Raw genomic sequence first — 27785 nt, forward strand, 5'->3', positions numbered from 1 at the left:
CCCTTTCTCCATGGTTTCTGCCCAAAATGGCTGCCACCAACCTGCAAACAGGAAGAAGTAAGGAAATGGGCATTTTGGATAACAAGTGCTCCAATAGCAGGACCTGTGTGTAGTTGTAAAATAGTGATAGAAGTACATCTTAAATATTAAGTAGAGAACTAGAAAATTAGGGTAGATAGTGAAACCAAGGAAAGGAAAGCGTTTTGAGACACAACAATAGAAAATACAACACTCCAGTAAAACTGATTAAACTCAGCGGAACTTACTTCTAAGTAAATCTGCACATGAAGCTGAGTCAAAGCATTGGTCCATTTTGTTCAGTATTATTCTCGAGTGGACACTAGGACACCACAAAGTGGTTTGTAATCCTTCAGTCACTTAAGCGGGAAATAATGTCATCACTTCAAGGGAATCTCTGAGTCATTCCCTTCCTTGGCGTGACAGTTCGTTTTTCCTGCCTCACTTGAAGCAGACCTGTTTTCGCTGATGCTCTTCTGGTCTTTTGTTCTGGTTCATTGTGTGATCTTTGTTCTGGTTTAGGGTTGTGAGCTTTGTCACTGGGTGTGCAAGTGATTCTGTGTTGAGGATTTTGGTTACATTTTCCTCTCCGTGTCCCCACCTTCAAGGTTTTTTCTTTCTTCAAGGTATATTCTGTTTAAGGTATTTTCCCTGAAAGTCTGTGTCTTGCTGCATTTTGTGGTCTCTGTGTGAGATTCACCTACAACTATGTAACTGATTTGTTTCCTTGCTGATTATACAGTTGCTTTTAACACTTTATTGCACTGTTGTTAGCTGAGGAGGGCAGGGCTTTTGAAACTGGGAACTTTTGCGTTCAAAGCATTATGCTTTGGCTCCTCCCCTAGAGTAAGCATGTTGTTTTTGAAAAGGAGAAAGGTTGAGTAGTGTTATATTAAATACAAACATGATGTGTATCATAATAGCACTCTAGGTTTAGGGCGGGCTTCCTCAACTTCGGCCCTCCATATGTTTTTGGCCTACAACCCCCATGATCCCTAGCTAGCAGGACCCAGTGGGATAATGGGAATTGTAGTCTCAAAACATCTGGAGGGCAGAGGGTGAGGAAGCCTGGTTTAGGGTCAGACTTTTAAGTGTCCTTATACTCAAGTCAAAATGACGTCAGTCTTTCATCTTGAAACATATGAAAACTGGAGGGAGGGAAGACAAACAAATCACTAAATGGCAGTATTACACTATTCCTGTTGTAACCATGATCTTACAATTTCTGTGAAATCTAATACCACCTTCATTTGTGGAAAAACTAAATATTTTTAACATCAGATCATTTCCTGGACTTTGTATTTCCATCTCTCCTTTTGCAGCCACAATACTCTAGAGTCACTGACATCTAGTTCACCTTTGACTGAGGAAGTTCTCAGTCTAGAAGGTGATAAAACAGGCTTCCTTGAGGTTGTTTACTATGTTTACTATGTTAAACATTCAAGCTGGATTTGATTAGTTGGGCTGATTATTTTATACTTGTGTTTTCTGTTAGGCAATAGTACTGTTTGAATAGTCTTAAATAGTTGTTTTCTCTGCAAGGCATTAATTTATGGAATTGGTAGGAAATACAGATGAAGTAAAAACATTACACCTAAATAATATGAGGAATAATAACTTTATGGACAACTTGAGACTAACATCAAAAGAAAATAATCTGATACTGAATTTTCCCTCCCTCCTTCCTCTTTGATGTTTGGGCATGTATACCTGCGTCACAACATAATGTTTTTGTCCACCACTGCTCAGTGTTACTGACTGCTGATGGTGGACATAAGGAAACATAGAAAGGCAATAATGTCGTCATAAGGGTAAATGTACAGGAGAGAAATCTACATATGGATGCTGCCTTTGATGTTAGTGCCAGGTCACAGAACATGTATATTTCATCCTGAACTGCAGTTCAGCACTTTTTCTTTGTAGTAATATGATCTGTACAATATAGCAGAATTGCATCATTTTGTACAGGTAGCATATAACAATATTATTATTTAATGTATTGATTTGCAAAATTGTTTTTTTTTATAACATAAATGTAGTGTAGATTCCAATTCAAATTTATTTATTTATTTTACATCTTTTGGAAGGGTGTGCAAGTCATGAATTACCTTTATTTGTATTTAGGGCTCTGGCAGATATGAACAATGATGGGAGAATGGACCAGCTGGAGTTTTCTATCGCTATGAAACTTATCAAACTAAAACTTCAAGGTTATCAGCTTCCTTCTGCATTGCCTCCTATTATGATACAGCCTCCCATTGCCATTTCTACTGCACCAGGATTTGGTAAGGGTAGACTTCATTTATGTATATGTGGTATCTTACTTGTCTTTCTCTCCCCCTCTCCCCCCCCCCCCATTTCTTGATGCTCTAGTCAACTCTCAAAAGTCATTGCAAAAGTCAAAGTAATAACAAGTGCAACATTGATCAGAAATACTAGAAGAGGAAACACTACTAATTTTGCTATTTGATTGCATTCAGCAGTCCAAGGAATTGGGTTTTTTTTTTTTTTTAGTTTCCTGCCTTTTTTCCTAATAGCGTACAATATTTACACCAATAAACTAGTTTTTTGGCCTAATTCAGTTTACTTCATACTTAACCACCACTCTGCAAGCAGTTCTTCCAGCATATTAGTTTATTCTCACTGTTAAGATCTTCACATTTTAATCTTTTAAGAGTATTTATTTTCAGTCTAATACAGATTAAACCCAATTTCTATAGGAGATTCTGAGGTGGTTTTGATAGCATTGCATTTGATTTGATAGAACTGAGTGCCCTCATGGAGTCCGCTTGGTTCCCTGGTGTACTCCAGGGCTTAGGACAAGGAAATAAGCTGGGTATTGCATGCATGAATCTTGAGTCCTGCACTCCACTCTGATCCCCTGGTGCAACAGCAAGAAAGAAACTGGCAGACCTTGCTTTGTTTTCAATGAAAAGCAGTTACATTCTTGCATACAAACCCAAACAATGGTTTAGACCTAACTTTGAATGATTATGAAGTTGTCTTGTTTCAATATCTCCAAATTAAGTTATTGTTACTGTCAAACATACTAATAAGCAGAAGCTAGTTGAAAATGGAAGTGAACGTTTCCAACCTCTTCTTAGTAGCCATGTTGGTAGAAGACACAAAAGAGGTAGTTGGCAAACCCAAGGCCATTCAACTTGTAAATGATGCTAACTATGAAAATCTCTTTCTTCTAGGTATTGGGGGCCTACCCAGTATGCCTCCTCTTACAGCTGTTGCTCCAGTGCCAATGGCGTCTATTCCAGTAGTGGGAATGTCTCCACCTTTAGTATCTTCTGTTCCTACAGCAGCTGTGCCCCCCCTTGCTAATGGAGCACCAGCTGTTATACAACCTCTACCTGCTTTTGGTCATCCTGGTAAGCTGTGTTACTTGCAGTATCATTCTAGTGTTCTTTCTCTCTCCTTTAGTATTATTTTATTATTTTATTATTTGACTCTCTTTTTTATTTTTTGCCTTTTCTTGCTTATAATTTTTATTGTTTTTAAAAAGTGCTTTTGTTGTAAGCTGTCTTAGTGCCTATTTTAAAACAAAAGGCAGCATGCTAACCTAAAAATCAATTCCTGAAGTTGACAGCTTGTCCTTTACTTATCAAAATATATTATGTACAGTGGTGTCTCGCAAGACGGAAAAACTCGCTAGACGAAAGGGTTTTTCGGTTTTGCGTTGCTTCGCTAGACGAATTTCCCTATGGGCTTGCTTCGCAAGACGAAAACGTCTTACACTTTTTTTTTAAAGCCGCTTGAAGAGGCACAGTTGCGACGGACCGTGCTTCGCAAGACGAAAAACATTGCAAGACGAAAAGACTCGCGGAACGAATTATTTTCGTCTTGCGAGGCACCACTGTATCAATAACTGTTTGTCTGTACTTTAATTGCCCTGACCTGAAAACATAATGTTCTATTTCAGCCACATTGCCAAAGAGTTCTTCCTTCAGTAGATCTGGTGCAGGGTCTCAGTTAAATGCAAAACTGCAAAAGGCACAATCATTTGATGTACCTGGGTAAGTGTGACTGTTTTCTTTTTCTTTTTAATGCACTTTGGCAGCATTGTTACAGGTGACATTCCTGCAGCTACTCAGACACAATGTTCCCATTCAGTTTAAGGGGGTTGGTTGTAAATGAGTGGTTTCAGAGATGTATTCATAGTTTAAAATTAAGCAGATGCTCTGTCATGTTTGATTGTGATGGAATGATAATGGGAGAACTGTCTCTGTTTTATAACTCCAGTGCATCTCCAGCAGCAGAATGGGCTGTTCCTCAATCATCAAGACTGAAATATAGGCAGCTTTTCAATAGCCATGATAAAACAATGAGTGGACACTTAACAGGTATTCTTTCATTTTTAATTTTAAAAATATGTGAACTCTGCTAAATGTGTTAGAGATTGTGTAGTGCAGGGGTTAAGAGGCAGGTCCATCAATGTCTCGTTGCCATGATACTAAGATGAAATTTCCAGATTCAGAGGCAACCAGTTGCTGGAGGAACAAACAGCAGTGGAAGGCTTTTATGCTCTGCTGTGAGTCAACATCTAGTTGGCCACTGCTGGATATAGGGTACTGTACCAGATGGGCCCTTGATCTGATTCAGAGTCCCCAATCTTCCATTTTATGAAAATCTTGATGTTGAGCTCATCTGCATAGATTATTTTTTTCTAAATTTTGTTTTGTTTCTTAATCTCAATGAGAAGCAAGCTTTCTCACTTCCTATTACACTCAAAATATGAATAATTTTTACCTTATGAGTTATTATAATATTATATACATATACACTCCAAGTTTTCTAAAGTAACCAACACATAAAAATATACATACACCTGTGCATATAACTGTATAAAAATGTGCATGTATTAATATACTTAAAAAATTATGCTACAGATATAGTTTCTTTCTTTGGAGATCACTCGTGGCTGAGTAAGATTGTCTTCCATGAACATGGTCTTTAACGATGTGTCCGTAAGTGACTGTGGAGGCCAATTCTGGATTCACATGACCTTTCACAGTGGGGACATAGGTTTCCAGGTGGGAGTTGATCACAGTGAGGATTTGCCAGACATGCCTTCATCTTAGCTCGTTCCTCCCTTTTGTCCTGAGTTTGTGCTTCTTCAAAGTGCAGAAATAGTACATCATGGAGCTTGACTCATTTATACTATTTATGTGTATAATATACGTAATTTTTTTTTAGCATACAATGAGTCAGGCTTTTAAAAAACACAGCAGACAATATATGAGCAGCTCAGACATAAGCAGATGCTTGATACAAGACGTATCAATCTCAGTATGGTCAGAGCTGCCAAATTCCACGTATAAATCCTACTCTCAGCTATCTAGGTTGATTTAGGCAAGCTGGTATTTGTGCAGCTTCTCTCCCATGAGCGGGCGCCCGTGCAATTTCCAGCATCTGCGTCTGCGCAGACGTGATTTCCGGTGCTGCGAAAGTGAGTCCCCACGCTGCGTTGCGCTGGTTTAGCACAGTGCGCGGGGACTCACAGAGCGGGCGGCTCAGTTCAGGGGCAGCTCATGGGCTGGTAAAACTACCCCCGTGGGCCGCTTGTTGCCCGTGGGCCTTAGGTTGCCGACCCCTATGGCCCTGTCCCCAGGAAGTCACCAGGTTGGTCATTCACCTGCTCGCTGAGTTCAGACTTCCCTTGACATACCTGCTGCTACTACATATATGGGTGGAGGCAGACTTCCGCTAGAATCCACCCAGGCCAGAGCACAGATAATTAAAACAAAAACAAATATTTAAGGAAGGTAAAATCCAGAAAAAGTAATCATTTTTACAGGATACTAGGAGTTCTATTATGCTGTTCTAACATAAATCTCTTTAATGATGGTGCTGTCATATGCTTTCATTCTCTCTCTCACCTCGTTCCCTCTTTCCTTTTGTATCTTCAGCCACTATTCTTTTCAACTGTGATTTTTTGACTGTCATTCTACTTGTTACTCACTTGAACTCCACCCAGCATTCTGTCCCACTGCCCTGCTGTCCAACATTCACTCTTCTGTCACAAATCCCTACGCAGTTTGGGTCCTGATTATCTAGAGAACAGCTTATCTTGTGTATGTGCCATCTTCACTCTTGGCAGCATTTTGATTCAGGCCCTGCTCTGAATTCCTACAAAGAGGCCAAGTTTGCCTCCACTGCCTCTTCTGCAGTGTTTTACTTTTTAGTTAGTTAGTTTGAAAATAACTGCTTTCTTCTCTAGCCTTTGTATTGTTATTGTGGTATTGTATTTTAATGTTGTACAGTTCTACTTTGGATCCCGAATTCCTTGCGAGTCAAATGTTTTGGCCCCTGAACATCGCAAGCCTGGAAATGATTGTTCTGGTTTGCAAATGTTCTTTGGAACCTGAATGTCCGACGCAGCTTCTGATTGGCTGCAGAAGCTTCCTGCAGCCAATTGGAAGCTGCACCTTGGTTTCCAAACGTTTTGGAAATCGAACGGACTTCCGTAATGGAATCTGTTCAACTTTCGAGGTACCACTGTATTGGTTTATTTAGATTGTATTATGGGTGTTTATGTTTGTAGTTTGTGGACAATATTTGAAATTAATAAGAATCAGAGTATATAACTATGTAAATAAATCTGAGGACATTGTTGGGTTGGTGTGGTAACTGGCTATGACTTAGGGTTGCTTCATGAGGACCACCAAATGTGCAGCTTCGCCACAGTAAACTCTGTGGCAACTCAAAGTGTAAAATGCTATGCACAACTTCACTCATTAATTAATTAGGCGCATCTACCTTTCCCATAAAATTAGATTGATAGCTTTCAGAAAGGTAGATATTGGAAGGCTTTATTTCTGTTACAATTTAAAAGATTGACCCAGTGTTACTGTTTATGTTGAAAATAGATACTGTAAGATCTTAAAAGTTTATCACATAAGTGACTGTTTTGAAAATCAAATACTAAAATTTGAACATTTTGTCAGTTTCATGTTCTTATGTTTCCAATGCTTTAGGTCCACAAGCAAGAACTATCCTTATGCAATCAAGCTTACCACAAGCTCAATTGGCTACAATATGGTAAATATTTTTCATAAAATTGTGCTTTAAGCATCAGAGCTACTATAATTCTCCATATCCTTAAACTTTTTCAGCCATCTTCCTTGTTGTTATTAATATGACAGTTTAGTCTCTACTTGGCAGGGCTTTCCAGAAACAGTGCTTATCCCACCCTAAGCAAGTTTTCAATATACTGTATTTTTCTAGGAACAGGTGTTGTAGATTGTGTTTTTTCCTGGTTTGGATAGTGGGCAAAAATTCCAAACATGTAATTGGATATTTTTTCAATAGGAATCTTTCAGATATTGACCAGGATGGAAAACTTACAGCAGAAGAGTTTATTTTGGCTATGCACTTAATTGATATGGCTATGTCAGGACAGCCATTGCCACCTGTCTTGTCTCCGGAATATATTCCTCCTTCATTTAGGTAAAATTATTATAGCTTTGATTTTGATCCTGAACCGTGATTAATTAGAATATTATTTATGTTTTTGCTTTATTTCTGAAAAATGCATTAAGAAAAGGTTAATGTTATAATCTCCTGTGTGCATTATGCAAAAACCGAGCCATATTCCTTTATGTTGAAGTTGGTTGTTCTCTTTGTCAAAATTGTACTGAAGAATGGTAGTAGTTGTTATTTTTGAGTGAATGTATCATTTTAAGTTAGCTAAATTAAATATTTCATTAGGCCAGTACACACATTGACTGTGTGTGTTGAAGACTGCTTTTCTTTAGCCTGGATTGAAATGTTCATGGCATTGTCCCAGTCATTAATCATGAATGCAGATTGTAGTGTGTCATGGCATCACAAATCCTTTTAAAGTTGTGGCAGTGTGAAACACTGGCATGCAATCTCATAATGAATTCGCTGGATGACCTGTTTGCATCAAAGGCAAAGAAACTAAAAAACAAGATGTTTGCAGTAGTTGTGTGTCTTGGGCCACAGTAGAAATTGCCTCCTAGAGTCTAGTATTTACATTGACTATGATTGGTCATACGATTGATTGACACATGCACATTCACTTGCCCAGTGGTAGCTTGCAAATTAAATGCACCATCACAAACAGAATAGTATCAAACCCACCACAATGTAGCGGAATTGGTTTATATATGAATTAAATGGTGAGGAATAGGTAGGTAAACTGGCCTGTTGGTGGCTTTCAAGGCAGGCCTTGTTGCAGCTTTACTTATGCCAAAAGGTATTCAATTTTAATTTTATATGAGTAAGTTAGTAGCCTGCACAGCACTCTGACTAGGTAACTAAATCGTAATGGAATTAATAACAGAAGCATTATTCATATACACATTTTAACCTACTATCTCTTCCTGACAGAAGAGTTCGCTCTGGCAGTGGTGTATCTGTTGCAAGTTCGGTGTCCACAGACCAAAGGTTACCAGAAGAACCAGTGTTAGAAGAAGAACAGCAGCAATTAGAAAAGAAATTGCCTGGTGAGTGTTGCTGTAAATAAGCACACTTTGACCATCTTTTGGGGAGACACTAAAACATCTGGGAATGGGGGTGGGGAATGCCACCTGGAGTCAGCAGGTGAAGTGCTGTAATTCCTGGAAGATATGTGTTGGTGTGAGTTAGAATTTTGGTAATTTGTGTATGTCTGAACCAAAAGAATGTTTGACTGAACCTGCAAATTGCAAATGTGATTGTCAAATTTGTTCATGTTAGCCTTCCTTTCAGTATCTTCTGATGTTACCTTCATAATTGCAATATAGCTTCTTAAGTTCATGGTGCCCTAATGTCAGAAACTTGTGGGAGAGAAGCTTGAAATACAGCCTTTTCTAATATTAGTGTGCCCCCCCCCGAAACATGCATGGGAAGGAGATGTATCATGGGCTCCTCCCACATTGCATGAGCCTTCTGGCATTCTCTTTGCACAGTAATAGCTGTAGTACCATAAGGGTCTTTTTAGACTGCTCGGGTCCTTTTTGATATGAATAAATTTCATTTATCCAGGGGAGAGCATGGTAACTTAGTACTTCAACTATTTCTCTATGAGGTCTTAATTAAAGATAGCCTCATATGTTTCAGAGGAATTAGTTCCTATTTAACTGCTTTACACCTTTCCAATGACCAGTATAATATACAGAGAGGAACTGCATGCCTGTGCCTAAGAGTTGTGACTAGCAAAACCCGTTATCTTCCACAAATTATTGTAATCAACATGGAGGTGAATTTTATAGCAAATGAGAAGTTTTCCTATCACACTCCAAGTCCATTTAACTTCAAAACATTTTAGAATATTTTTGTCTTGTGTAACCATCCGTAGGAATACTGAAATGAATGAAAATAAGATGTTTGCTCAAATTGTTAATATTTTAAAGTCAATTCCAGTTGGATATTATAGTATTATTGTATTGAATTGTATATTGTATTGTAGTATTTTTATGTGTGTGTATAACACACACACACACACACCAAAACTGATTTCTTACTGTAATTCTTTTTCTTAAAGTAACGTTTGAAGATAAGAAACGTGAGAACTTTGAACGTGGCAATCTAGAGCTTGAAAAGCGGAGACAAGCCCTTTTGGAGCAGCAGAGAAAAGAGCAAGAGCGCCTTGCCCAGTTAGAAAGGGCAGAGCAGGAGAGGAAAGAGCGTGAGCGGCAGGAGCAGGAACGGAAAAGGCAACTGGAATTAGAAAAGCAGTTAGAAAAACAGAGAGAGTTGGAACGCCAGAGAGAAGAGGAAAGGAGGAAAGAAATAGAAAGGCGTGAGGTAAATGGACAATTTCAGAAGAAATACCTACTTGTCTAAAAACAAATTTTAAAAGGTATATTGGGGAATATTATGCTTTCTTCAAAGTTTGTACAAAGTGAAATCATTTTTTATATAAAATTAGAAATGATCTAATGTCAGTGCAACATTTTCTCAGGAAGGGTTTAGGTAATTTCCCATTTCTTTACTTGGATCTGATAAATGATCATGTGAGTTTTGCGACTATGTTGAATTAAATCTACATATATTCATGTATGCTCCCTTGATAGCTACACTGTACAATACTGGCTATTCCTTAGCTTTGGAACAAAACTGAAATTCCAGATTTTGACCTTTTTAAAGCCCAGCACAGCTTGGTTCCACGTTACATTAAGGGCTGCCTTCTCCTGTATGTACTCCTGCATATTTTATGAGTATCCAAGGAGGCCCTGCTTTGAATTCCCTGCCACCACTTCCGTCAGAGTTAAAACAGGTGATTTTTCTCTCCACTGTAGAGCTTGCTTCCATGAGTGGCCTGCCAGGCTTGTTTATTGGGCTTCTGGTAGTGTCTGGCATGTTTAGGATCATAGAACTACTGTATAGGTTTTGGAGGGACCTCAAATCTCATCTGGTCCAGCCCTCTGCAATGCAGGAATCTCAACTAAAGCATGCATGACAGATGGTCATCCAGCCTCTGCTTAAAAGCTTCCACCACTTTCCAAGGGGAATCTGTTACACTGAAATAGCTTTTACCATCAGAAAGCTCTTCCTAATGTTTAATCAGAATCTCATTCTTTGTAACTCGAATCCATTGGTTTGGGTCCTGCCCTCCAGAGCAGGAGAAAACAAGCTTGCCCCATCTTCCACGTCACAGCCATTTAGAAATTTGAAGATGGCTCTCAGTCTCCTCTTCTTTAGGCTAAACAAACCCAACTCCTTCAACCGTTTCTCATAAGGCTTGGTTTCCAGACCCTTCACCATCTTGGTTGCTGCCCTCTGCACACATTCCATTTTGTCAATACTCTCTTTAAATTGTGGCGTCCAGAACTGGATATAGTACTCCAGGTGTGGTCTGACCAAGGCAAAATAGAGCAGGCTATTGCTTTCCTTGATTGGGACACCAGACTTCTGTTGATGCAGCCTAGAATAGCATTACCTTTTTTGCTGCTGCATCACCTGGTTGACTCATGCTAAGATTGTGATCTACTAAGTCCCCTAGATCCTTTTCACATGTACAATTGGCAAGCTAGGTGTCCCCCGCCTTATATCTGTGCAGCTGGTTCTTGCTGCCTAAGTGTAGAACCTTACATTTGTCCCTATTCGATGTAATTTTGTTATTTCGGGCCCAGTTCTCCAATCTGTGAAGGTCATCTTGTGATATTTATCGTGGTAGTTTAGCTTGTAAACTGCTTTGAAAGACTGTTAGGACTAAACGTATTGATTTAAATAGAATAAAGAGCAGTCAGCATAACTAGTTGACTAGTGACCCAAGTTCCCTTTTCTTTCAGTTATGGAAATTAATATGAGAAATAGTCTTAGTAACATACAGCAACCCTCTATAGCAGGGGTAGTCAACCTTTTTATAGCTACCACCCACTAATGCATCTTTCTTGATGGTAACATTTCCTTATCACCCACCAGTGCTCGATGGAAGGAGGATTCAGCTTGTGCCATAGAACCCCCTATTGCCCACCTAGAATCCTGAAATGCCCACTGGTAGGTGGTAGGGACCAGGTTGACTACCCCTGCTCTATAACATGAAACTGCTTGGAAGTGGAATAATGTTTCAATGGCCTCCACGTAAATCTTTTTCTCCAGAGTAGTAGTAACATTTGAACCAGGATATTATCATTTGAATACAGGAATTCTCTTACCTGTCTGTTCCACAGACATTCACTATTGATGCAATTTCCAGAATAACAGTGTGTTTGTTTATGTACTCACAGAATCTCCTGGTTTAGATGATACTTTGTACATGGTGGGAAAAGGAGAACTTAGAGAATGTATAGAAGCCCAGAATCCATTCAGTCTTGTTACACATAGAGGGATGACAGGAAGTGGTACATCTGCTAAATTGTAAAGTTTGCATTTGAATGGCTTGTAATGTGGCACAGATTACGAAAGTCTACAAATTATGTGTACATAATTTTAATCTTCTATAGGCTGCAAAAAGGGAACTTGAAAGACAAAGGCAACTTGAGTGGGAACGCAATCGGCGGCAAGAGCTCCTGAATCAAAGGAACAAAGAGCAAGAAGATATAGTTGTTCTGAAAGCTAAGAAAAAAACATTGGAGTTTGAATTAGAAGCTCTAGTAAGTGAGAAATACTGGCCAGAATCTTTCAAAGTAATGTATTTCACCTTGGATATAACTAATGATTTGAAACAACCATACAAACCTGAGTCATTTCCATAATGATTGTTTTTCTTCTTCGACTTACAGACCAGCCTAGAAGTATTTGCAGCAAATATTGCATTCTAATTTAAATTTTGATTAAACCAATTCTTTATTTTCTTGTTGAAGAATGATAAAAAACATCAACTGGAGGGCAAACTTCAGGATATCCGATGCAGATTGTCTACTCAAAGACAAGAAATTGAGAGCACAAACAAATCTAGAGAGCTAAGAATTGCAGAAATAACACATTTGCAGCAGCAGTTACAAGTGAGTATGCAGTTACTGAAAATATTTAGTTACTATACCCTGTCTGTTCTGCTGTTGATGAAACAAAATAGAGCATAATGCAATAAGGTTGAAACTAGTAGTTGTCAAATTTTATTATAACAGAAAAGAACATGTTTAATTTTTGTTACATACTTCTTGTGCCATTTATCATATTGGTGCACCGCTAAACCATAGTTTATTGCATCATACATAAGCAAGCACTGTGAGCTTTGGATTCCCTGCCACCATACAGCCAAGAGGAGACGTTTGCAAGCTTCTGCTTCTGCTTTTTGGTTAACTGCATTTTATTGTGCTATTTGGAGCAACACATTGTGGTTCACATTACAGTGGTACCTCTGGATACACACACCTCCAGTTGTGTATCCTTCAGGATACGAATGTGGCAAACCTGAAAGTATTTTTTTGGGTTTTGCCGCATGCGCAGAAGCGGTCCTTCCGGTTGCGGAAACCTTGGGATCCAACTGGCGCTCTGGAATGGATCCCATCCGCAACCAGAGGTACCACTGTAATAATACTTAGTTTTAAACAAACAAAATTAAAACTCTGTTTTCTGAAGTTAGCTTGTTTTAAACTAACCACAGATAATCTTCACCACTGTTCTAGGTAAAGCTGTGCTTTACTAAATGTGGAAGTGATATCTTTTGAGCCACTCATTGGCTGTGCAGGAGAAGGAGAAGTAGGCAGCACACAAATCCAAGACGCGCTGTAGCTCATTTCTGCTTGTGTACATTACACTAAACTTTGATTTTTATTTTATTAATTCACACAAGAGGATTAATACTGGTTCATCATCTATAACGTCTAAGCAGTTACATAGAATATAAAATGAGCATTTTAAAAAAATTCAGAAGCCGGATCATTAAAACAAGTTAACCTAACAAAAATCTCAAAATATAAGGAATAAGGGGCTGCCATCCCTGCTCACTCTGCTCAGCAACTCAGCCTAGCAGGCAACCCCTTTGCCAATGCCTTTCCTCACACACCTGCCAACCTCTCCTTCCGTTACACCCAAGCAGACCCCCCTCTCTTTACACCTCACCCACCTCCTCCTCTGTACCCTCACATGTCTCCGAACCTTCACTCCCCCTCATAGCTTGGCCCAAACCCCTCCTTCCCTCACAGCGCCCGCCAGTGCCTTTTAAAGGAGGGTGTGAGGCATTTCAGAGAGCAGTTTGCCGATCTCTGAAGTGCCTCCTACCCTCCTTTAAGCAATACTGCACTGATGCTTAACAGAGAGGGAGGTGCTTCAGAGCTTGATTTGCAAACGGCTCTCGTCAGTTGTGCTGCAGCATTCTGTACTAACTGGACCAGGAACAAAGTAAGCCCCCATAGAGTACAATACTCTGACCAGTTGCTCAGCTTATCCTTCTAGACCTATGGAAAATTGCTTATTTTTGAACACTAGCTCTCTTCTCTCCCCCCCCCCCAGCCCCAGTCTAGCTAAAGATAAATAGTACGCCTTGAACACCAGTTTTTAATGTTGATTCGTATGATAGGTAGGAATCAAGTGGTGGTTACATGAGCAGGTCTTCAGTTCAAACACTCCTGGCTGCAGGGCAGAGATCAGAAGCTTTCACTTCTGTTTTCAAGTAACGAAAGTTCAGTGTTCCATCTAAACCCTAAACTGTGGTTAATCCTATCTGAGGTTAACTTAAATAAGGCAGCTTCCTGATCAAGTGGCCTTGTTTCAGTAAACATAGTTAAGGCTAACCACATATCATATGACCACATGTCATTGCTCACCTGTGGTTCATTAAAAATGAAATTAAAAGCTTCTAATTTCTTCCTTGCAGCAGTGCTGGAGGAAGAGAGGGGAGCTGATGTGTCCAAGACTCATTCATGCAACAAGAAACCATCATTTTATTATTACATCTGAATGAAACCATTGTCGAAAGCCACTGTACATTTCAGCAATAAATGGTGCTTGTGTAGTTTTATATAGATTCCATAACCTCACCTTTTCCTCACCTTCGCAACATCTTGATATTAGTGCTTTGGAGTTGATCATATTCATCTGTCTTTCTCCCCTCCCTACAATCAATTTTCAAGTGGTTGTCTACCTTTTCCCATTCAAAAAGCATGATATGAATGGGGGTTTTTTAAACTATTCGTTTGTAGCATTTTCTAAAATATGAAAAAAAAACCTTTTAAAAAGAGTGACAGAACCTCTCTGGGAGATGAGGTTGTGACATGTGAGGACATTGCTTTGGATATTAACATATAACTCGCCCAGATCTGGTTTTATTGACAGTAGTAGGTGCTGAGTTTTGCCATAGTACAGTCGAGCAATTAACAACATGGTATTTTAGTTGAAGCTGAAATTGATTATTTTTTGCTGTTTTTTTATTTTTGTAGGAGTCTCAACAGATGCTTGGAAGGTTGATTCCAGAAAAGCAATTACTCAATGATCAGCTGAAGCAGGTTCAACAAAACAGTTTGCACAGTAAGTATAATTAAAACACAGTTCTATGTTTGAAACATACATTTATTACTAACCTTTTTTTTTTGCCTTGAAAATTGCCAAGCTGTGTGATCTGCATATTTGTAAGAAAGTATCTTTATTTGTCAATGTTTTTAAAAACAGGAGACTCACTTCTCACTGTCAAAAGAGCCTTAGAAGCAAAGGAGTTAGCACACCAGCAGCTTCGTGATCAGCTGGATGAAGTAGAAAAAGAAACAAGATCAAAACTTCAAGAGATAGATATTTTCAATAATCAGCTAAAGGTAACCATGTCTAAGCTGTGACATTTTCTGAGTAAATCCAGAAAGCCCAAGTATTTAGGACTTTAGGAAGCCGCCTTATACTGAGCCAGACCATTGGCCCATCTAGCTTAGTACTGTCTTCACTGACTGACAGCCCTACCTAGAGAGGTTAGGGATTGAACCCAAGCAGATGCACTACTACTGAGCGACAGCCATGCCCTACCACTGCTATGGCTACAAGGTATCCTTGGCCATTCAAAAAACATTGTGAGCGCTTTGCCTAAAAGGCAGGCAAAACATCAAATAGAATTACCATGAAAGTCAGACGTCTAAATTACAGAATTTTACTTGCTTTACTCTTACACAGAATAAATTGTGATAATATTTGATTTAAGCTTGTAAATCCATTTTTATATCAACAGACACATAGCACTTACCTTCTTAGTAGGTTAGATGCTCTTTTCTGTACTAAAAATGAAATAATTGTAAGGCAAAAGAAAGGATGAGTTGATTGTGCAGATAGAGAGCATTGAAAAAAGATCAAGTTCCTCCTTATCCTTGCCCTTCATTTCACCCTTTCTAAAATGAAAATTGCTCTGAATAAAAGAGAGATGGTGAATGTGATGCTAAAAGCACAAATCCATTACTTGTAGCATAATCATAGCCATACAGTAAACTGATATCCTTAGGCATTAGTGAAAGCTTTTTTCCTCTCATCCTATGAATTCTGTGGTTTCTCTTAAAGCTAATTGGACCCTTTCCTTTCATTATTGTAAGCTGCTTTCTGGCCAAAGCTGCCTTTTTCACTTCAGCATTGCAGACAAGATTAGGACTTTACTTTTGATGTGAGATTTCATAACCCACCAAACAACTCATCTAATTAATGATTTTTAGAGATTACTTAAGTTTTCAACATAAATCGCTCGCCAGTAATCTAGTTAGTTCTTAAATAACATCCAGAAATATTAGAGCTCATCTTAAGTGCTTGCTATTAACAAGACATTCAGTTAAGACACAATAGATTGGTTGAATAATTAGCAATTAGCAAATGGCTATCTCCTTTACTATTTAAGAACGTAACCTGTTACTGTTGAGGTTACAGTGATTCCAGCATTACGTATGGCTTGCTGTTGTGGCCATCATAACCAGACATAAGATTCAAATGTTCATTGAGATTCAAATGGTCATCACAAGCAGACATTAAGATTCAAATGGTTATGGAGGCCATGAAGTCTTGAGCCTGCCCAGCAGCAGCCTCTGTATGAATTGAAGTCACCCAGCACTACTGTACCCCAGACACTGTCTCTGCCAGCCCAATAAAAAAGTCAATGGAAGTTTCAAGGCACCGAGAGCCTTTGAAATCTAAGCCACTTATTCTTTGAAGGTATCCCCTAATTTGACTTGGAGCATGAAATGTGTCCCATATTACTGTCACCAACTTATATCCCTGTACACAAATTAGCTTTCAGACTATATATTAAAATTACATATATGATCTTCCATAAGCACCACATTTGAGCCAAGTGATTAGTAAATACTCTGCTTTACTGTCAGCACTCTCTTGAGTAAGCAATGTACACATTGGGTGTTGACCAATTAAACTTTGCATTCAGAATCCAAAGTTTGAGAGGAATCTTTCCTTTCAGTGACAGCTTCCAGGTTCAGTAGTATTCCAAGAATGTCCCAGTTTCTCATCAAATAACTTCCTTCCTCATAGCTGGGGCAATAGTGTTTCTGGAGGCCACAGGATATCCCCTTTAGCAGCAAAATTTGATTACAAACCTTGTGTACTGATTGTACTAGAGCTTGTGTACTCATGCGAACTCTTGTTCCTTGCAAGCCTTTCCAATATGCTAATTAAAAACTTCAGGCTTGGGACAGCAGACTCAGGAAATTATTAAAGGGATGTAAATTTGGATCAATATTCCACAACAGGGTTGGTTACAAGAGCATAAGTGAAGTAATACAAATTTAAATTAAACACAAAAGCAAAAATATTCACATATTAACAAGTTTTTACGTAGGTCACAAAAAATACTTTGATAGCTGTGTCTTCAGCTGACAATGAAAACTCAAGAATGATGATGATGCAAGATGCACCTTGATAAAACAGGAGTTCCACATTTTTGAAGCTGCCACAAAGAAAGCCCTTTATCATGCCTACCACCCCATGGTATAGGTATGTTAAAACGCTCTCGTCCATGTTTCTTCAAGTTCAGATTGGGATGTACACCACTCTAGCCTTTGACTGTCCTGCTTCATTACATGCAGGTCACTACAGTACCAAGGTGACCTGTGAACTCCACAGTGGCAAGGGCACTCAGGAACAATAATATCAATCACCATATACATGTCTTAATTCCGTAGCAATACCCTCAGAAGAAGTACCAGCCATATCGGCCAGAAAATCCCCCAGAGTATTCAGGAACCATTTCATAATTCTCCATGAGTGGACCATCTCAATGGGTCCTCCACCCCTGCGGAGTGGGATAGTTGCTCCTAATTCAAACTTCACCAGGGAATGATTTGTCCATGACAATAAACTCCACAATCAACAAAGTACTGCAGACTTGCTGGGGGGAACCAAGTTGAGGGTGTCTCTGAGCACATGGATTGGGCCATTGTACTGGGATAGGCAATGAGTTGACCCATTTGAAGCCGCCTTAGCATGAATGTTGAAGTCCTCTAACACATCCAGGTCTCCTTCCACCAATTTGGTCGGGGAAAGTTCATTGCGGTGGGCAGTACACTAACAACACCACTGTTGTGTCCCTTTGACCCAGTACCAGAAACTGCCCCTCACAATGTGGATTGGTCTCCTGGTGTGGAAGACACACTTTTAATTGATGATTGTCATACACACACACAGCTTAGACTGGTGGTGTACCAAGTACCCAGGCAGGCATGGCTCATCCACTCAGGTGTCTGTTATGCAGACCAGATCAGATATCTGTTTGTTAAATGGACTGGATATTGTTTTTAAAAATCAAGGTATATTGGGGTTTTTAAGGGGTTTCTGAAGTTTCTGTTACTGTTCACTAGCCATCTTGAGTCTCTTTGGAGAAATAGGGTAGAAATTTTAAAATTAAAATCAATAAGAACAGCAAACTTTAACTAGCAGCCATGTTGTAACCAGCCCTGGGTACCAAAGTAACGTTTAACAATATTCCTAATACTAGTTCATTTGGCTGTTCAAAACATGAACGTTTGTTCTTTATGCTGAAAAACATGCCACCCCCTGTTGCAGGAGCTGAGGGAGATACATAACAAGCAGCAGCTGCAGAAGCAAAAGAACATTGAAGCTGACAGGCTAAAGCAGAAGGAGCAAGAGAGGAAATCAGAACTGGAAAATCAAAAAGATAGTCAGAGGTGAGTAAAATTTATTTAAAATGTACTTTTCACATTTTCTATGAAAAGGATACAAACAGAACTTTGTGCATCAAGATATTTGGCATTCTAGAGAAGAACACATTGCCTACCAATATAGGAAAGGCTGAGTAGGGTGTAGAGAACCTCTGGTCCAGTCTTGGCCTGGCGGGGTTTCTGATTTGACACACAAGGCCATTTTCTGTGAATCACACCAACCTGTCAGGTGATGTCACCGGATTGGTTGGGATCCAGTCCTGTTTGGCTTCACCACATATGCTAGTTCCCCGGCACACACAGTTGATCCCTGTAGAAAGCAGGTGTGAATCTTCCACCTATCAGTTGATGGATGGAGGATTCAGTCCTTGGTATGGCTGCACAGTTCAGTTCTGCCCATGGAGAACTAGCATGTGCAACTAATCCCTGCCCAGAACTGAACTGTGTACAGGCTGCTCAGTGCTGCTTGATTTGGGTGAGCAAGGGAGTTTCATGCAAGGAACGCAGAGGCCTCAGCCCTACAGAGAACAGAATTGTTGTTATTATTAATACTAGAGGTGCCTGTTCTGCTTTTGTAATAACTTGATTGTTTAGTGTGGCATCGCCTACATTTGGGAACTTCCTGCCTATTGAGATCAAGCAGGCAGTTTCACTCTATTCTTGTTTAGACAAGCCTACCCTGATGCTTAGAAATTTGAAGTAATTTTAATCTCTTAATATTTTAAGTTTTTTATGTTTTAAAGTAGGGGTGTAAATTTTTCTTGATTTTCTTTTTGTAAACCACTTTGAGATGTTTTTTCTCTCAGTCAAGTGGTGTATATATTTTATGAAATAAATAAAAATAATTTTATTATCCACTATTTATCATAAGGTTCCAGGGAAGGTTATAGCAATTTTAACAATATAATATGATACACCTTTAAATCAACAGATGTCCACATAAACTACAGGAATTCACGTTTCTCTTCTTCTCCCTCCCACCCTCCATGCACCCCCAACATCTGTTCTGCAGATACTCCCAATCCTCAAGAGCAGATTTTGGGTGTGCAAGGGGCTACAGGGAGGGGCAGGGAAAAGAAGCACCATTACGTGAAGAAACACCCACTCACACTACATTGGATCTCTCCCACTGAGCTATTCAGGCAACATTCCTATATCATGCCTGTTTTATTCTTCTGCACCAATTAGAAGAACCCGAGAGAGACAGTGGCTAGACAGAATACAACAGGAGGAAGAACTCCCACGGCCAAGAAAAATTCAAGAAGAAGAAAAGCAAAAATGGGAAGAATTAAGCAAAAAGAAGGAGAATGATGAGAAGAGCAAGCAAGAAGTGCAAGAAAAATTAGATAAACTTTTTCATCCATTTAAAGATGCAACAAAACCAGCTCTCCAAGCTCCCTGGTCAACTGCAGGTACAAATCAATGGGGAATCCTGTTATGTACATGAGAAGTCTTATTCCCGTCATATTATTATGTACAGATGTGTATCTTTTTAAAATAAAATATTCAAATTTGGTCAGGGAGGAAAACTTAATCCAAAACAGAAGCAAGTCTGAATCTGTATTTTATTTAACCCAGTTCCAAATGAATCTGCACCATTACTTGAAAGTCTCTAAACCCAAACTAGAACAGAACTTAAAATACATTCTAGTTACTGGGTTCAGAGTTTGCCTCTGGTGGTGAAAATCTATTCATTCCTCCCATCCCAAACTAATATAGACCTGCAGGATAGGTAAATGGCATTACTTGGAATGTAAGTTCCATAAAGATTCTCCCATCACTGGGAGAAGTCAATGTTAGATGATACCAGGGCACATTGTTTCCATTCTTGGACCTCTGAGAAAAATGTACGGTCATACCTTGTGTTGCGTTTGGTTCATGTTGCGTCTTTTCGGCTTGCGAACGCGGCAAAGCACCAAAAGTCATGTCAGTGGCCTACTGGGCACCCATAACCTGGGGCCCAAATTGGCTCCCCTCTTTCCCAGCAACTGGTGTTTAGAGGCATAGGGCTTCTGATACTAAAGTAATAATAGCCATCATGGCTATTATCCATTGATAGCCTTATTCTCCATCCTTGACCCTCTTTTAAAGCCATCCAGGTTGGTGGCCATTACTCCATCTTGTTGGAGCAAAATCCATAGTTCAGCAGTGTTCTGTGTAGAAGTACTTCCTTTTGTCTGTCCTGAATCCCCCACACCTTGGGGTTGTTGAATAGCCATGGTTATAGCATTATGAAAAAGAGAGAGACTTGTCTCATGACTTTCTCCACACGAGTGATAAATTTATACCCCTTTTATAGTGCTCCCCTCAGCATCAATGATGCCAGCCACACACTCCCTCCCTCCTAGTGTAAGTAAAGAGTGGGAGTGCTTGGTGTTCCAGAGGTTAGCTTTCCCTTTATGCTTGGTTAACTTTATCCTTAATAATGCTTTGAACATGTTTTCCCAAAACAGGCATTATATTTTTGATAGATTTTATGTATCCTATGAATATACTTTTTATTGTATGCATGGGTGTGCAATTTACAAAGGCCTTTAGTATATATGCCGTAAGGGCTATTACACTTCAGTTATGAGTTTGTTGCAATGCATCCTCAATTCTTTAGATGCAACAGAATAAAAAAAAATCACATACAGATTAGATTCTGACTTAGTTTCAAATGTTTTTAAATTCAAATGTGATTGACTTTCCTTTGTTTCTCCTTTGGTAAAATGAAGATAACATTCTGTTCAGCAGGAGTATAATGAAAAATAGTGTGGCATTTGTGCAAGCAAAAATGCCCTTTTTTCTATATCATAAACCTTGTTATGCTTTTGCTTTTGTGTGTATAGAAAAGGCTCCATTAACAATTTCTGCTCCGGAAGATGTAAAAATAGTCTATTATCGAGCACTTTATCCATTTGAATCCCGAAGTCATGATGAAATCACTATCCAGCCAGGAGACATAATCATGGTAAGAGAAGAATACAGTGTTACACAAAAACACAAATGTTGTATCTATCCTAATGATAGATAACATGTTGTGAAACTGTAACGTCCTAGAGGCTGAAAGGTCAAATTAAGATGGAGTGGTGTCTTAAAGTAATGTACTTAGCCTAGAGGAAATAGAACTGACAATGGAAATGGAACACTGTCACCGCCCTAGCCTGAATGAAGTTGATGCTCCATTCGTAGGGCCAAAAAGGGAGTGTGTTGGGGAGGGAAAAGGGCTTGGATCTGAAGGATCATTCGTCCCCAAACTGAGGAGAGATTTATTCCAGATCAGGTTCCTTCCTACCCACAGTCTTAGTAGTGCAGCCCATAATGCAGGCTTCCCCAATGATCATAAAGGTCTTCAGCATGAGCTATTGCTCCACCTTGTTGTCAAAGGCAGGAAATCAAACTGAGGGAGGGATGTGGCTGTCCCAGAATGAACCTGTTTGTGTTTTCCTACCTTCATTGAAGCATTTTTAAGTACTTATGATCTGCAGTTTCATAAAATATATGAAGTCGTCTTACAACATAAAACATTAAAAAATCAGTCTATAGATATCAGTACAATTACAGTTGTTCCAACTCACTGTGTCTCCTACCCTTTGGAAAATCTAGAAAGATTTAGATTACATTGCTGCAAAAATTTTGCAGTCTGTAATCGATTTATTGCAACTGGCTATTTTGAGACAACAGCACTTTCTGCAAAATATCTGCTTTAATTTCACATTTGGATTTTATTAAAGCCATAATCACTACAAATGTACTTTGGGGTTGTTGTTTTTAAGTAGCTGTAACATCATGGAATAGTTAGTACATGCAGCAATAACACTGTTCCTTAACTTTCAGGTGCCATGCTTTTTGGAGAAAATTTATTAATTGTGTATTGTATCTTATATAATATATGGTTTATTTGTACAGGTGGATGAAAGCCAAACTGGAGAGCCTGGGTGGCTTGGAGGTGAACTGAAAGGGAAAACAGGATGGTTTCCTGCAAACTATGCAGAGAGAATTTCTGAAAATGAAATTACAAATTCTGTAAAGCCGGTAACTGATGCTGGAGCTGCACCTAAAGTTTCATTGCGTGAAACCCCCACAACACCACTGGCACCGCCTGTTCCTACAGATTCAAGTACAACTGCCAACAACTGGGCAGACTTCAGTTCAACGTACGGTTTCATTGGGGTTCAATTTTCCTTTCTTTCTCCTTTATAACTGTAAAGGTGAATAATCCACATGGTTTAAAGTAGTCTTGCAGTTAAGTCTGCAAAACATTTGAGCCACCGATAATATCTTAGTTGTTTATGGCATATTGGTAGCATTATGAGGTTAATTCAGCATGATAGCAAATACACTTACAAAAGTTCATACTAACAAAATTATTACTAGCCTGCCACAGGTAATGAATTGCTTTATTGAAAATATTTTCTCCTGTGCATGTAAGAGTACATCAGGATGGAATTCAGATCCACCTATTGGTGGCAGGAAGAATTCTCTCTCTTAAAATTCCAAGGTTCTGGAGCACCAGTCATCTCACAGAACCAGTTTAAGATTCTGCTTCATTTCTGTGGTAGCAATTTTTATGTATATATAATTTGAGTAACATTATATTATTACACATTGTAGCCAAGACCTATACATCAAACAAGCTTGTTTGTCAGGAAAAACCTTGCTTTTCTCATACTACAAACTTAAAAAAACCCAAAGAAATAAAATGGTTTCTTTAAAAACAAACAAACCGTTCGTGTAACTTCAAAGGCAGTGAGACAAAATATGATCATAGTTGCCTGGGAGCCTTTCATTGCTGGTTCCTCTTAGCTGATCCTAAGTGTCTGAAGAAGAAGCACCAGCGCCCAGCTAATACCTGATTGCCGCAAAAATGTGCTGGTGAATATCAATATCTCTTTCTGAGTTCTCAGGTTTGGGTAAAGATTGCCACAGCAGTAGTGAATATTTTGTAGATGAGGGAGATTTAGGATAATAGAGTCTGCGGCAGGAATAAGCATTAATTTGAAGAGCATGCAATAGTCAAGAAATAAGAGGAACAGATTTGTGTGTATCTTCAGTTCAAACCCGTCATACCTTTCTTTTTCAGCTGGCCAGCAAGTACTAGTGATAAACAAGAGACTGATAACTGGGATGCTTGGGCAGCACAACCTTCCCTTACTGTTCCTAATACAGGGCAGTTGAGGCAAAGATCTGCCTTCACCCCAGCCACTGTTACTGGATCATCTCCTTCTCCTGTCTTGGGGCAGGTGAGTTGTCATTTCACAACAGGAGTGGAGTAGTACTATGTGGTTGTAAGCCTAAAGTTATGTTTAATGTTGTGTACTGCATATGTCAGTGAGTTAGTTCTTCTAAGATTATCACACAAATAAATGGGGAGGGGACTAAAATAGCTCAAGTTTGCATAAATAGACATAGAATCATATAATTGTAGAGTTGGAATGATAAGTGTGATTAACATTTCAGGTACAGTCATACCTTGGGTTACGAACGCTGCGGGTTGCGCGTTTTCGGGTTGCGGACTGCGCCGAACCCGGAAGTACCAGAATGGGTTACTTCCGGGTTTCGGCGCAGAAGCGCAAAATGACATCATGCGCAGAAACGCCAAATCACGTTATGCACGTGTGCAGGCGCTGCGCTTCAGGCTGCGAACACTGCGGGTTGCGAACATGCCTTCCGCACGGATCACATTCGCAACCAGAGGTATGACTGTATTCCTGATTCTCCAGTCATTAGTGTACCCCAGAGCTTTCCAAACTGTGTGTCGCAAGACATTAGTGTGTTGGCTGAAGTGTGTAGGTGTGTTGTGCGAACACTCTCCATGGGACTGGAAAGGGGTTAGTTTAACCTTTGGTTTGCTAGTTAAACTGAGTTACTGTGTTGCGAAATGATGCATGTCTAAAAAGTGTGTCACCAACATGAAAAGTTTGGGAAGCTCTAGTGTACACAGTAGTGCTACCCTGATACCATGTAAACATAGTGGTACAATCACAAACTCAAAATAATTTTGTACATTTGCTATATGCATTAAAGTCAGCCTTTAAATTTATTAAATAGTTTTCATGTGAGTTAAATATAAATAAGCTTCTCAGTAAAGCAGTGCTTTCCAGGAGTAGTTCAGTGGGAAAGCACATGCCTAGCAGTTGACATCTCTGCTGTGGGTAGATATAGCTCCTGCCTGAAATCCTGGAAAGCCACTTCCAGACAGTGTAGATAAAAACTTGATACAAGCAAACTTGATGACAAACAATACAGCTTTTTGTGTTATGTACTTGCAAATAAATGTAGAGCTGCAGATAGAATGAGTTGTGGTGTACAATTCATGCAAATGCAAGAAACAATTTACTCTTAGGGAGTAGATGGGAAGAGCTTAGAAATAATGATAAACCACTCTTGTTTCCTGAAATACACTGCATAAATTACTGTTCTCTTCATATATCTAACCAGGGTGAAAAAGTGGAGGGACTTCAAGCACAGGCCCTGTATCCTTGGAGAGCCAAAAAGGACAACCATCTTAATTTTAACAAGAATGATATTATCACGGTGTTAGAACAGCAAGACATGTGGTGGTTTGGAGAAGTTCAGGGGCAAAAAGGCTGGTTTCCTAAATCCTATGTGAAGCTTATTTCAGGTCCTATAAGGAAATCAACAAGGTATTTGATTTTGTCAGATGTTACAGGACCTTTCTTCCTCTATACATTTAAAGCTGCCATCATGTTCTGGAGTTCATGTGCAGTTCATTGACAGCTACACCAACTCCATTGTGACAATCAGCAGGCAGGAGAGTGAGGAAGCAGCACTATTGGTAGGCGTTTACTGTGGGAAGAGATGCTTCACAAAGCAGTATAGTAAGCTGTGCTGTGAAGCACAGAGTCTGTGTTAAGTGCAGCTGCAGAGAGGAGGGGGGCAGAGATGCTTCACAGAGTGTTTAGCAAGGCACTCTGTAAAGCACTCCCCTCTTTTAAAAGTGGGTGGAGGTTGAGCTGGGCTGTGAAAGGAGAGAGGGGGCAAACTGTGGGGTGGGGGAGACGAGAGGGGTGGGTGAGGTGTAAAGGGAGGGGTCAGGTGTGGGGAAAGTGTGATTGGCACAGGAGTAGGCAGAGCTGGTGAGCGCAGCAAGCAGGGACAGAAGCCCTGGTATGTAATAACATTTGAAAAGAATCTCACTAAAATTTTATTTAGGCCCTTGCAATGTTTTTCTTTAATGTGCATGTATAGAACAGTGGTCCGAGTGCCTTTAACAAAAGAGAGGCAGAGGAAGTATTAAGTACCTTCAAAAAACTGTTGTTTTTGGAAACTTAATAAGCACAACACAAATAAAACAAAGAACAAGAATTGTGTGGAGCACATCATTGTATTTAGAGGGGGGGGGGAATAAAGTTAAGTACGTTTTTCCAGAAATCTTAATAAAGTAGATTCCACAAAAGGACATTTTAGAACATATCAATAAAATAGCCTCACCACACAGAGCTTTGTGCTGTTGGAGGCCCATGCAGTGCACTATTTTTATTTATAAAGCAGATAAACGGAGACCCATCTTAGAACCTTCCTTAGATGGGTTAAATGCTCAGACAAGGCAGTGTCTCACATCCCTAGAGGGGACTGATGAAGACTTAACTACTTTTGTACAATGTGGAAGTACTATTAAGATTGCAAATAAAAATTAGAATAATGTTTATAAAAGAAATACTTCCACTTTTATCATTGTGCTCTGTACCCTTTTCATATTCTGTAACCATGTTAATTTAGACAATAAAATGTTTACACTTGTTTCTTTAAGCATGGATTCTGGGTCTTCAGAGAGTCCTGCTAACCTGAAGAGAACATCACCAGTTACAAAATCTTCAGTTTCAGGGGAAGGTAAGAATGTTTTAACTGGAGAACCCTGAAAATACCATGATTTGTTGCCCAGAGTGGCAAGGGCAACCCAGTCTGATGGGTGGCATGTAAATAATAAAGTTGTTGTTGTTGATACTATTGCCTAAATACTGGGTGTTTGAGAGCAAAACTATGTGAAATAAACAGTATCATCAAACTTTCCTGTGTTACATTTTCTGGAAAACAATTGTTTTGTTAACTAAATTGCACAGTTTGCACATTATGGCAAACTATTATTCATTGTTATGAGCCTTCATGAGCCTCAGGTCCTGTTTTCATCTTGCACTGGCTTGAAGTCATTTTGTGAGAACAGAAATAGCTGGTGGATTTCAATACAGTGGTACCTTGGGTTACAGACGCTTCAGGTTACAGATGCTTCAGGTTACAGACTCTGCTAACCCAGAAATAGTACCTCGGGTTAAGAATTTTGCTTCAGGATGAGAACAGAAATTGTGCTTTGGCAGTGCGGCGGCAGCGGGAGACCCTATTAGCTAAATGGTACCTCAGGTTAAGAACAGTTTCAGGTTAAGAACGGACCTCCAGAACGAATTAAGTTCTTAACACGAGGTACCACTGCACTTGAGAGCAGAATGTATCCTGTATTACATTACCCTTTTTCTATTAGACATTAGGACACCACTCTTTCCCATAAAACAATATTATATGATTGACGAGTACTTTCTCATTTCTAAAAATTTCCTCCCTCCAGAATATGTTGCCATGTACACTTACGAAAGTTCTGAACAAGGAGATTTAACATTTCAGCAAGGGGATTTAATTCTTGTGACCAAGAAGGATGGAGACTGGTGGACAGGAACATTGGGCGATAAATCAGGAGTATTTCCATCTAACTATGTTAGACTCAAAGACTCTGAGGTAAAATGCACACATATGCATGCATTTTATTAAAAAACAAAGAATTAGTGGGCCACATGTGGAGGGCTAATTTTATAAAGCAGAGTTGAAAGTAGAATGGATTTAGATTTCAGTATAACACAAGGTGGTATTATGTTTGACTTTAAGAATTACTGAATATGACTTGACACATTTACAAATTACCTACGTTAAACATTCATGTAGACTGTAATGTGTGACGATCCTGTAAAATTGCTTGTGTTTTTACATGTTATATCTGCATGTAATATAGTAGCTGTGTCATTTGTTTGTGCGATTGCTGTTGTTGAAAGTCAAAGTGAAAAGAACCCAGATGAAATTATGCAAATTAAATTAAGCAGATTTGCCCTCGTGTCTGCAAACTTTCTTGGTGCCCAGTTCGGATTGCCAGAACGCAGGTTCTGTTTTCCTTCATCAGCGTATACATAGCTCTAACTCTGATGTTGTAATTTAAGATAGGAATAATAGAAAAGGGCTCCCATATATGAAGTTTAACCATCAATTTTCCTTGCTCTGTACTTAGCCCAG

The 27785-nt window shown here is 39.3% G+C and overlaps 1 protein-coding gene across 3 annotated transcripts in view; it reads left to right on the plus strand.

Moving 5' to 3' along the window:
- Positions 1–27785, plus strand: part of ITSN1 (intersectin 1) — an 86482-nt gene that overhangs the window by 25589 nt on the left and 33108 nt on the right. For 2 of the 3 annotated variants that reach the window (XM_082220484.1, XM_082220486.1), the window contains exons 5-24: positions 2143–2303; positions 3219–3398; positions 3950–4043; positions 4270–4370; positions 7005–7068; positions 7339–7476; positions 8383–8498; positions 9518–9780; positions 11922–12071; positions 12282–12422; positions 14799–14886; positions 15028–15167; positions 18394–18515; positions 19698–19921; positions 21341–21462; positions 22401–22648; positions 23575–23734; positions 24933–25138; positions 26266–26345; positions 27073–27239. In XM_082220484.1, coding sequence (XP_082076610.1) covers positions 2143–2303; positions 3219–3398; positions 3950–4043; positions 4270–4370; positions 7005–7068; positions 7339–7476; positions 8383–8498; positions 9518–9780; positions 11922–12071; positions 12282–12422; positions 14799–14886; positions 15028–15167; positions 18394–18515; positions 19698–19921; positions 21341–21462; positions 22401–22648; positions 23575–23734; positions 24933–25138; positions 26266–26345; positions 27073–27239 — 2965 coding nt within the window. The remainder of the gene's footprint in view (positions 1–2142; positions 2304–3218; positions 3399–3949; positions 4044–4269; positions 4371–7004; positions 7069–7338; positions 7477–8382; positions 8499–9517; positions 9781–11921; positions 12072–12281; positions 12423–14798; positions 14887–15027; positions 15168–18393; positions 18516–19697; positions 19922–21340; positions 21463–22400; positions 22649–23574; positions 23735–24932; positions 25139–26265; positions 26346–27072; positions 27240–27785) is intronic. The other variant, XM_082220485.1, reaches the window with a different exon arrangement.

The sequence above is a fragment of the Podarcis vaucheri genome (assembly GCF_965113315.1).
Source record: "Podarcis vaucheri genome assembly, chromosome: 4".
NCBI classification, from domain to species: domain Eukaryota; kingdom Metazoa; phylum Chordata; class Lepidosauria; order Squamata; family Lacertidae; genus Podarcis; species Podarcis vaucheri.